At 34.2% G+C, this 11,861-nt stretch overlaps 2 protein-coding genes across 2 annotated transcripts; both read right to left on the bottom strand.

The window, feature by feature from the left end:
• Window positions 1-700: 700 nt before the first annotated feature.
• Window positions 701-2,756, bottom strand: LOC110632574 (peroxidase 9). Its single transcript, XM_021780846.2, is given in 5 exon segments — window positions 701-1,161; window positions 1,243-1,356; window positions 1,359-1,407; window positions 1,519-1,710; window positions 1,835-2,756. Coding segments are annotated over 5 exon segments (1,032 nt in total). The 5' UTR covers window positions 2,099-2,756; the 3' UTR covers window positions 701-748.
• Window positions 2,757-2,894: 138 nt separating this feature from the next.
• LOC110632564 (uncharacterized) lies at window positions 2,895-7,798 on the bottom strand. Its single transcript, XM_021780834.2, has 13 exons — window positions 7,184-7,798; window positions 6,701-6,843; window positions 6,414-6,530; window positions 5,967-6,081; window positions 5,656-5,793; window positions 5,333-5,428; window positions 5,096-5,209; window positions 4,882-4,950; window positions 4,605-4,675; window positions 4,422-4,515; window positions 3,662-3,790; window positions 3,417-3,506; window positions 2,895-3,313 (listed from the first exon to the last, which is right to left on the bottom strand). Exons 1-13 carry the CDS (start codon window positions 7,538-7,540, stop codon window positions 3,221-3,223), a joined length of 1,626 nt encoding a protein of 541 aa, XP_021636526.2. The 5' UTR covers window positions 7,541-7,798; the 3' UTR covers window positions 2,895-3,220.
• Window positions 7,799-11,861: the final 4,063 nt, after the last annotated feature.

The raw sequence follows: 11,861 nt of genomic DNA, 5'->3' as shown, positions 1-11,861 counted from the left end.
TTTGTGATTAAGGAACATTGGTTGAGAGTGAATAATAAAGTTAAAAGTTTAAAAGCTCCTTGACCTCGGAGGTCTGCCACAATATAATGTCTACAAAGCGGATCAATTAATTGAGAATCATTGTCAGAAATTCACTACCATTGGCAATTTAGCACAGGTGAACGAATCACTGCTCGCTCTGCAGCTATAAAGGCAATTGATTGGGCCTAATTGCTATGCACATTTTGGGCTTGATGACACACATTGGGCTTCCCATTCATGCTACTATTTTTTTTCCCATCATCCTCTGGAAACTCTTCTCAACCGCTGTTTTATTAATTATTATTATTAGATATTAATTATTAATAATTAAATAATTTATTATTAAAATTAAAAATACAATATTATCTTATTCACCTTATTAAAATAAGTATTTTTTTTATAAATTACTCTTATAAATATTATATTACCGAATAAATAAGATATTTAATATTTTGAATATGATAAAATATACTAATTTTCAAAACTCTTGTTGAACAGGGCTTTTATAATTTTAGTCCTGTGGCTATAATTTTTTGTTTCTTTTTCTTGAACTCCATTTTCAAATGCTTTTTTTTGTATATTTATATTTTTTCATATAATTTTTTTTTGTTAGTGAGGTTTTTGAAATTTCAAATGTTTGAAATTGAATTAAAGGGAAATTCTTTCGGATTCTGATGAGGACACTGAATAATTGGTTATCATTTATTTAAATGCATAATACAGGCCCTTAGTTAACACGGCGACAATTCTTCCTAATTTCACCATGAAAACCAGTCAGAGGATTGATGTTTCCCATCTTGACCATTGACTTGGCAAATTGATGAAAGAAGAGGCCCTCATCCTCAGCATAGCTTCTAACCAATTCCATAGCGTCCCCAATGTTCCCTGTGAAAAGCACTACGTCGGAAGTGAGAAGCACTTTACCACTCAGAATAAGCTTGAAGTAGCTGTTGTCAAATTTTACAGGAGAGGAAAAGTCCAAGGGGGAGATGTTATTGTCACCACCTGATCTTGGGCAAACTGACTTCAACCCTAAGTAGTAGGTTTTCTCTAGAGTCTCATCAGGTTGGTTTTGCCCATTTTGATTGTACAGCCTCTGCTTGAAGGTCACACATCTTGCCACCCCAATTGTATGGCCTCCTGAAACATCAAGGTTGAAATGTTTAGAAGGACAATTTGTGGGGTAAAAAATGACTACTATACCCACACTATTTTTCTTACCTGAGAGTGCAACAAGATCAACCTTATTAAGGCCCTGACGCTTGAAAAATGTTATCAGGTTTTGGACGGTGGAGTTGGGTGGTGGAATGTTGGTGTTAGCGCCACTGAGACTGCAGCCCTGGAGTCTCTTCTTCCAAGTGGAAGCTCCCAATAAGGTCCGCCAGTCTGTAGCATGAAGTGGGAAATGCATTAGAAATAGATGAGTCATTCCAGTGATTTCAGAACTGCATCCTGAAGTTAAATGCACTTTAGAGCTTGAGCTTTTTATTTGCTTACTAGTACAGTGGAGCCACGAGCGGCCAAGGCAAGTATATCAGCACATGAGACAATCTGAGGGCATGCTTCTTCTAACTTGGTCTTGATTTCATCAATCACTTCAAATCCTCTAATGGAGTTCCTGTTTGGTGCAGAATTCTTTTCACTCACTATTGTTGCACTATCGTCCAACAACACTGACGCATCACAGCCCTGTAATTAAGATGAATAATTCGGCTGCTTGATATGATAGAGCAAGAAATTAAATAGCCAAAACTATGAAACTTTTCCAAAGTTAAAAAGAGATAATCTTAGCCTCGTAGGGCAGATGTGAAACCTGCACAAAGCAATCATGAAAATGAAGCCTTAGCAATGAGGCAGCCATCCTAGGCTCCTTTGCAATCGCCTTCTTCAGGACAGACATGACAACTTCATTGGCTTGAGGGCATGAAAACTGATAAAATTCAGGAAACAGACCAAAAGAGCCACCGCCTGCAGGGCCAGTACCACCCCAACGAAAGAAACCAGGGTAAGCTAGGGAGCTAGTGAATGATAGAACACTCATTACAATGAAACCGAAAGCAACCTTCGGGAGAGCCATTGATAATAGAACTCCAGGAGCAACTCTTGTCCATGGACTGATTGGTTATTCAACAGATATTTATATCGATGAAGCTAACTACTCTCCCTCCAAATCCTTCTAAAGACCCTAATATGTGGATTGGTACGACCATCTCCACTACGTCTTTATACCTCTTCTGGCATAGAAATGCTACGGACATGCATGTGCAACTGTGCCTGCTTCAATGAATTAGGTTGCAAAAGTGTTTCTGGTATCAACTGCTCCAAAATCATTTCCTCGCATCTTCATCTCAGCGTGGCTTCGATTTAGTTATGAACTTAACTCGTATTAACCACTAAATCATTTTTTTTAACATTTATACCTAATGTTCAGATAATATAGCATGTCGTAGCCTGACAAGTTCGCCAACTCGTACAAACATATAGCCAGAAAATTTTTTTTTGCCAGCCTTTCAATAAATTGTTGCCATGGCTTCAATCTCTCTGACTATCGAGTTTCAGAACCATCCAAGTAAAGAAGTTTCCCTCTTTATCTTCACCTACTTGCCTCTTCTCTTTTCGTCCTGCGAGTCCCTGACAGATCTTGATTTAAACCGACTCTATAATGCACAAGCTCCCTGGCTCAACCCAACACCATATTTCTGATACTCATACGTGATGTGAAGCAACTCTGGGCTCAACTGTCTAACAGGTACAATCCACAATAACACACAAAGGTCTGATTACTGAGCATAAAAACATACACTCATCAATACAATCAGGATGGATATCTTTATCTTTGACACAATTGCTAAATACACACACACACACACATGGAAGAGAGAAAACAATTATATCATATCAAAGTATGGCAAGTATTCAAATTTTGTTACATCTTGGAGGACCTATGCTATGTGCCTATGTACAAAAGCCTTCTGCTTTCGGATAATGCAGTGAGAGCCGTCTCAAACAATCATTGATTCTCTCCTCTCTCTCTCTTATATATATATATATATATATATATATATATATATATATATATATATATATATATATATATATATATATATATATAGGGAAAAAAAAAAGGATTTTTGCCAGCTAGATGATACGTAAATGCATACATACAAGATGAAGAATGGTCCACACATATGGTTAGAAGTTAAGCTTTACAAAGCTGTCTCATAGGAGTGAGCAGTCTTGCAAAACGAAGAGGGACATATGCCTTGACCAATGTCCCATTCTCCACATATTCCTATTCATTAAGCGAAAAGTGGGGGTGAGAAATGTATGATAAAATATCAGTTATCACAAGAATAGAAGAAAATAAAACTAATCAAGAAATGAACAATACTCACAGTTCTATCTACCATTCCAACCTGGTGAATGGTACTGAGAAGATCGCCTTTCTCAAATGGGATCAAAGCTTCCACCCATACCATAGAATCCTGCAATAAAGAAGTTTCTCACTTAAGGTTTCAAGCCCAATGTCTCAGGTGAAGATTAAAAAACAGTTCAAAAAAAGTGAAGATAACAAAACAAACAGAATATATTTTCAAAAAGACCCAAAAAAAAAAAAAAAAGAGTTAACCAAACATAATACCTTCAATATTTCCTGAACTGCAATGCAGAAATCTTGCAGGCCATCACCATTTAAAGCAGATATGCAAACAATATCTTGCCTTTTCTCTGCTTCCAATTTTATTTTTGCAGGATCACCAACCCTATCAACCTGCCATATGAAGTAGCACTCATACGGTCATACTAGTATCAATTCAAAGTGAACATTGCAATTTGCAAGCTAGACACAATGCTTTAGGTCTGTTTTAGGTAATTGTCAGCATTATCAAAAAGCTACTTTGCGATAAAACTTGAATTCAAGCCAACTAGACATCCAATAAAATAACCACCATCACAACAGACTAACAACAAGCAGGAGCATATTATTCATGAAAACGGATTTATCACATGGCCAGAAACAATCACTTCATCACTTTCAAGTTTATTATCAAAGCAACATAGCAAGTGCATAGAGTGTCCGTTTAAATCATAGTTGCAGTAAATTAGTTGAAACATTCTGTATTCAGAAACTGGAGGAGGATCAACTTTTATCTATTGATTCATATATCCTACATGAAATGTTCAAGAAGCAAAATGAAACAACAAAAAGGGTAGAAAAGAAAAACAAAGTCAGCACCCAATTAAAGAAAACTAGCTTTTACAAATTCAAGGTACAAAATTGAAAAGAATCAATGGAGAAAAATTAATACCACACAAATCATAATCACAGAAAAGGGATGTATAATTCAATAGTTCATTCAGAAGTTTCAGAACTGAATCACCAGGAAAATATGTAAATGCACCTTATTCCAAACCATCAACTTTGGAATTGATGACACATCCAGTTCTGACAGAACTCTGTCCACTGCATCTATCTGTTGCTCTGCTAGTGGATGACTGAACTTCACAATAGCACAGAATAAGAAAACAGTATTAATCATCTAAGATAACTCTAATTCACTGTTTGGAAAATAAAAATTTCATACCTGATGTCTACCACATGAACCAAAAGCGATGATTCTGATATCTCCTCCAATGTTGCTCTGAAGGCAGCAACCTATTAAGAAGCATTCATCAGACACAATCGACAGCACATGTTGAGCTTCACCCTGGGGTTGGGTACTAGAGTATATGGTTTAAAATTCATTCAAACTTCTTACTAGGCAATTAAGCAAATAATGCTTAAGAACATTAAACTGTGTATGACACATGACAAGAGAGCTTATCATAGCAGGTTCATCTCTAAGCAGCGAAGGGTCTCACCAGTGCAGTTGGCAACTTCTGGATGAAACCAACAGTATCTGTGAGAAGAAACTCATTCCCATTCTTCATCTGAACAGAAACCAAATGACACAAGTATCTCAAGTCATCACCAATTTTAGTAAGCTAACTTGCATAGATATCATTAGTAAGCTGAATGGCGAAAAAGGATCCATACAGCAAACCCTCTATTTCCCTCAGTTCACATAATACTGACCTGAACCCTTCTTGTGGTCGGATCAAGGGTCGCAAATAAACGATCTTCAGCAAGAACATCAGCTCCAGTCAACTGATTTAAAAGTGTGCTCTTTCCAGCATTTGTATAGCCAACCTAAATTGCCAGATGCATTATGTAAGATATCCAGTGAATGCTATAAAGTGCATCCTTGTACTTTTCTTTTACAAAAATTTAGAAAAAGAAAAACAAATAATTAACATTCTTGTGTTTACTTACCAAAGATACTACAGGGACAGGTACAGAAACACGTCTGTTCCTGTACTGCTTTCTATGTTTTCTAACAGATTCTAGCTCTTTTTTAAGAACACCAATCTAGCAAGACAAATGAGTCAGAAAGTCAAGCCATATCCTTTTTATACACATGAAAAACAATGTGTAAAAATCAAACATAAGTTACCAAAAGGTCCACAAAACAGAGGAGCTATTTGAGCTTTACTCTGAATGAGAAAGCATGGCCAATCTCTTTCTTGTGAACAAAAGGGATTTTTAAACATTGAGACAGTAATTTATCTATTTACAATCAGAAGAACACTACATACTTGAGTGCGTAGGATACGCTTGTCCACTTCAATTTGTTTCTCACCCATACCCTTGACCTTTCCTCCTGCTTGGCGCTCAAGATGAGTCCACATTTTAGTTAATCGAGGTAACTGGTATTCCATTTGTGCCAATGCAACCTAGAAAGACCACATAATTGTCCGTGTGAATGCACATGCAATTTCCTTTTCACTCATTATGAGCATGATAACAAGTGTCCAAGACCTCAAAAAACTCGCTCGTGTACTTGTTAGGTGACAATTTCATTTTATTTAAAAAAAGAAAAAAAAAAGAAACAGAACTGTAATATTGCCTGCAAAGATGCTTCATGTGTTGCTGCTCGCTGGTCAAAGATATCCAGGATAAGGGCAGTGCGATCGCATACTCTAACATCTCCACCAAAAGTCTTTTCCAAGTTGCGCAGTTGCCTAAAATTTTGATATTTGAATGAAGAATATTAAAAACATAAGAGCTCAAAAAGATTTCACATGAAGTACATTTTCAATACAAAATCAAACTTGAAAATGAATCATGAATGTTTCATATGGCTCCCAATCTAATGAGACAATATTGACAACCCGGAGAATGGAGAATAACAACTTTTCCTGATAAACAGGACAACAAGAACAATGATCTTATTTACATGGAAAAATACGATCAGAAGAAGAAAACAGTAATAACAAAAAATGATTATTAACGACCTAACAGGAAGCATTTGTGCAAATGAGATCATGCAAGTTGGACCAGTGACCAGTCTTACCCTGGAGAAAGCTCATCATCAAATATGACAGTCTCAATATCCATTGCATGTATTGCACTCTTAATTTCTGCAACTTTCCCAGATCCAATATATGTCCTTGGGTTTGGAGTACTCAGTCTGCACAAGAAGTAAGAAATTGAAGATCCCTACCCAGCTGCAAAGAAAATCTTCTAAAATAGCTATAACAACCTTGATAACCATGTAGCAATAAAAAGTATAGGGTTAATTGTTCTCACAGTACTATGCCATATGCCAAAAATTAAAAATTGAAAACAAATTATACTCACTTTTGATAAGTTGAGCCAACAACCATCAGGCCAGCGGTATCAGCAAGCTGAGCCAATTCCTTAAGCGATTCCTCAATACCAAAAGAATTCACTTTAACACCTTTCTGCTCAACACCCACGAGGTAGGCTTTTTCTTCAAATACCTAAATGAGCAATGCTTTGCACGTCACACATTATACGTTACTTTGCTCCGAAAATTAAGAACTGGATAACATTTTTTTGTCTAGTGAGACCACTTTCATTGAAATTCCCTAGTCACTTGTTGCCACTCAACAAATAATTGTACATGCTAAATTGATTCATCCACCCAAAACCCATCTTTCCATTTCTCTTCTCACAAACATAACCAATTCTACAATTTATATCCTCATTACTAAAATAATAGTATTTCTAGGCCTCCCGAACTCAATTTTCTATTCTGGCTAATTAAATTTTCAACTCATTAGAAACTAAAAACAACTTGAAAGTAATGCTCTAACTGACCTCCCTTCCATTTCGAAGCTTGAATCTATTCTCGAAACTATCTTCGTCTGGTCTCTTCTTCTTAACTCTGGTTGAAGAAACTAAGGTCTTATCTTCTGATACGGTGCCTCCAGGAACGAGGCCATTGACCTCTTTATCCTCTTTCGTATCGATTACTGGACTTGGCAAGGACACATTCTCAGGGGATACAACTTCAACTCCTTGTTGGAGAACTCTGGTGATAAATCTGGACGAATTCGTAGTGTGCGTAGTGAAAGTAAGGGCGAAACTCGGTTTGCCAGGGTTTGGACTCCTCGGTAAACATCGCTCGTGAATAGGAGAAGAGAGTTGAACCAGAGAGCAATAGCACGCAATCATGGCGAAACTAGAGTGGGAATCTCAGTCTCTGTACTGTTTCAAGACACTTCCATTCCTTCACAACCTTCAACCTTGCTCTGGAAGGTTCAATATGGATGCGTCAAAGGTCATACGTATCGTATGGCACCGATCCACATCGTTTTATGTGGCCACCGGCGTTTTGATTAAAGACCAGATTTTTCTTTTATTATTATCCTCGTTCAACAATGCTCACGGCCTTGGCCTTCTTTATTTACCTCGAGGTGCGCTGGCGACGGGCTGTGTTGGCTCTGGAACCGGTCAGGTTCGACGGATTAATGGATTATTTATTTTAATTTAATTTTGATACTCTTAAACACATCTAATTTATTAGTTCTTCTTTCGTGAAAAAAAAAAAAACTACAATTTATTTTAATAGAAAAATTAGTGAATAATTTATTTTAATTTTATTTTGGTTACTCTTAAATACATATATTTTATTAATTTATTTATTTTTTCATAAAAAATAATTTATTTTTATTTTATTTTCACTACTCTTAAATACATGGTTAACCATAAAATGATAAAAATAAAATAAAAATTAATAATATTAATAGAAAAAGAAGTAAAAAAAAATTAATGGAGGCTCAAGATAAATTCGACTCTAAATTAAACAGAATTAAATAAAAATATATTCTTTAATTATTTTACGTAGGAGTGTTTAGTTCAGGATTTGGTTAGCAACCGAAACCGAATCATAATTTTGATAGGGTTTCGATTTAATTTTTTATTATTTCGGTTTTAGTTCAGTATAGTTCTTGGTTCTTTAGTTCCGATTCAGTTTGGTACAGTTCCAGTTCAGTTCTTAGTTCTTAAAATAATTTTATATAATTATTTCTTTAAAAAGTCATTATTGAATTAACATTTAAGTTTTAAATTAAATTTTTAATGCATAATATATCATATAATATATTTTTTAACTATACTTAAATTATATAATCTTTTACTATAAAGTGTATATATAATTTAGGTTAAATATATTATATAATATAATAGTATAAGTATATCATATGATATACATTTTAATTATTTATTAATCATATAATATTTGTCACACCTTACCCCTCTATAAGGTATAATATGATCCCGTAGAATACCTAATGAACTATCGAACTTCACTTACCAATAACTCATTAAGTACCCTATAAGAGATTTTAAAATAATTTTCTTATTTTTGATAAGTGGTGAGCATTTCTAATAAGTATTTAAAAAATTTAATTGAAGTTAAAAACCAGTTAAAACTTTTGGCCCATTTTATTTTTCCGCAAAATTTATAAAAATTTTGACAGAGTTCTGTCTGTATTTTGAGAAAACAGTTCTTCAAATACCTGTAAAAAAACACTTCTAAAAATTTTTCTCAACCACTACTTCAATTTCACAATCAAACTTAATCAATTTCAACAATTCCACAATCATTTCAATCAATTTCTCAAGTTCAAAATCCAATAATCCTCAGAATACTAGCAATACATTTCATTTAAATTAAATAAAATAGTTGTACTCATATTTCATTAGAGACAAAAAAATTTAAAACATTCTTACAGAATTTACATCAAAAGAAATACAAACTAAACTTTATTACAAACTTCATACAAATTTTGTACAAGCTGCTCAAGACCTATTTACATGTCCATATATTTATATGCAATACATACATCAAAAGAAATATTCACAATTAGGGTATAAATTATACCCGATAACTTCAAGCTGAATGATCTTTAATATTTAACAGCTCAGTCTGCTACTCCTCTAATATTTGTATCAGCGACAGCTATAAAAGCTATCGCTGAGTACTAGGACTCAGTGGTGCACAACATACTAAAATAATCTTTATGCAAAATATAAATCACATTTATTCAAAAATTTGACTAAACATGAGCATTAAACACAAAACATGAATTATGAGATTTTAATGCAAACCAAGTTTATTTCAAAGTATCAAAACACATTTCATAAAACCCACAGTTAGATCATGCCATTCGAAACAAATAGAATCTCAACAGCCAAAGGCTAAAGAGAAATCACATCATAAGGCTAGCTAGCTCAAATATATGGATATCCATTCACATCCTCTTCTATTGGCACACCTCAACACTTCTCCAGAGAATGAATCAAAATTTGAAACTAATTACCCCCACTAATCGTGCTAGTGAGATGTTCAAATATATGGTCATGACACTGTGGTTTCAAAACTTATCTTAACAATTTGCTAAATATTGTCATTTCAAATATACACAATAACTTTCAACAATTTAAGTCAAAACATCATAACTAATGTCACAAATAAATTTTCAACAATTCAAAGCAAATGTAAAATAAATATTTCATTCACTTTATCAATGAATTTTAAAGCATAGTAATGTTGTGCACAAACCTCAAGCGAGTCGCCTTTTGGCCTTGACTCGGTTCCTTGGATTCTTTCTCAGTATTATTTTCAACTGAAATACACAATTTTTACAGTGTTTCAGTACCATAACTTAACATAAATCTAAAAATAAATTTAACTTCACTTTTACTTAGCTCTAACGTGCTAAATTCGACGTTCTTGAAATTTTATATTTCGGGTTACTATTCACTGCACTATTCAAGTCAAATTGTTGACTTTCTAAAGCTTAATAGGTATGATAACTCCAACTTCACCCACATACCACATTTTAGTCACCAAACTTGTTAGTTTTGGCTATTTTTTCAAAACTTAGGTCTTTTAGGCAAAATTGTCAAATTTTCAGTTTTAGTGTCCCTAATTGTATTGTTTCATTGGTCAGTTTACTGTTGGAATTTGGTAAAACTTTCTTCATAGAAAATGTTGCTTATTGTCTTAAGTTTATTCTCCTTTTTGAATCACTCCAATTGGAGTTTTGTAGCTCAAGTTATAAGCAAATTATGTTCATGCTGCAAAATTTTGTTCTGGTAGATTATTAATTCCAACTTCGTTCAGCAATTTGATCAAGTTAGGTCCATAATTTGATCTAACTTTCTTCATATGAAATGTTCTACTATGCCTTAGGTTTTCATCAGCTCAAGAATCACCTAAATCAGAGTTTTCTAGAGAGAGTTATAGCCATTGAAACTTTACTGTTCAAATGGCAAATCTGCAGCCTGCAGATTCAGTGACCCAATTTGGCTCAGTAATTTGATTGGGTTAATGGCATAATTTGGGTTGGTGTTCTTCATGAAAGTTTTAGTCTATATCTCATCTAACCACTGGTAAAATTTCAGGTCATTTTGACCTGCCTAGCTCGAGTTATAACCAAATGAACAAACACTATTCATTTGGTCAGGTTGTGGAGGGCAGCCTGCGATTTCTCAACTTCGGTCACTTTGTTCACTAGGTTTTAGTCACTTTTTGGGCAGGCTTCCTAAATAAAAATTGTGTCATTTAGTGCCTATTTTCATCCCCAATTGGTCCCATATCCATTGGACTTGTAAAATTTCATTTTTGGTCCCTCAAAGGAAATTTTGGTCATGCTGCCAGCACATGATCTTATCCAATCGGAATTGGCTTTTAATTCCAACACTTCTAACACACCTCATTTGGTTACAAATGACCATTTTTCACTTCACATTAGGTCAAAGACACCATTTACAAGTTTTTCACATTTTTGGTCTCTAAACCCTAATGTCCAAACCCTAATTCACTAACCTCATGCATTTACTTGATTTTATGCCTCTAACCATAGTCATTCAACTAACTAAGGTTTATATACCCAATTAAATCCATCAATCCATGCAAATATACTCCCATATACATGCTGGCTGAAAATCATTCATGGTCCCTCAACAAATTTTTATTTCATTTTAAGCATTTTTCTAAGTTAACTAAGTTATAAACACAAGTAATACACTCATTTGCAACTTAAATCACTAACATTTGTTTAGCAACTTCTAACTCCCCTTTTCTCCAATTTTCTTTCTTCTTTTCTTTTTCCTTTGATGACCAATCTTCTTCTCAAGTTGCCTAGACAAGCTTTAACTATGGTGGCTTACTTTTCTATAGTGAAATCTTATAATATGCAAGCTCAAAATTGAGCTTTAATGGAGGTTTTGGTGTGGGAGAGGGAGAGTGACGTTTTTGAAGAAGACTTTTGTGTTTTATTTTTTTTTTCTTTCTTTCTTTATGTCTTTTGTCTTATGGAAGACCCAAAAATCCATTTAATCAAATTATTAATTATGGGATTTATGGCATCATGCATGATGTCATGCATGATGTTATTTCCCTACGCCTTTTTCATTTTCCTTTTTTTTTTTCTATTAGTTCTTTAATTTAATTTTCGATTCTGAAATTTTTTTTCTCCGATTTTAT

Source organism: Hevea brasiliensis, chromosome 2, assembly GCF_030052815.1.
Source record: "Hevea brasiliensis isolate MT/VB/25A 57/8 chromosome 2, ASM3005281v1, whole genome shotgun sequence".
Classification (NCBI taxonomy): Eukaryota; Viridiplantae; Streptophyta; class Magnoliopsida; order Malpighiales; family Euphorbiaceae; genus Hevea; species Hevea brasiliensis.
Note: the sequence above shows the minus strand (reverse complement) of the source record. Positions and strands in the feature narration are given on the sequence as shown.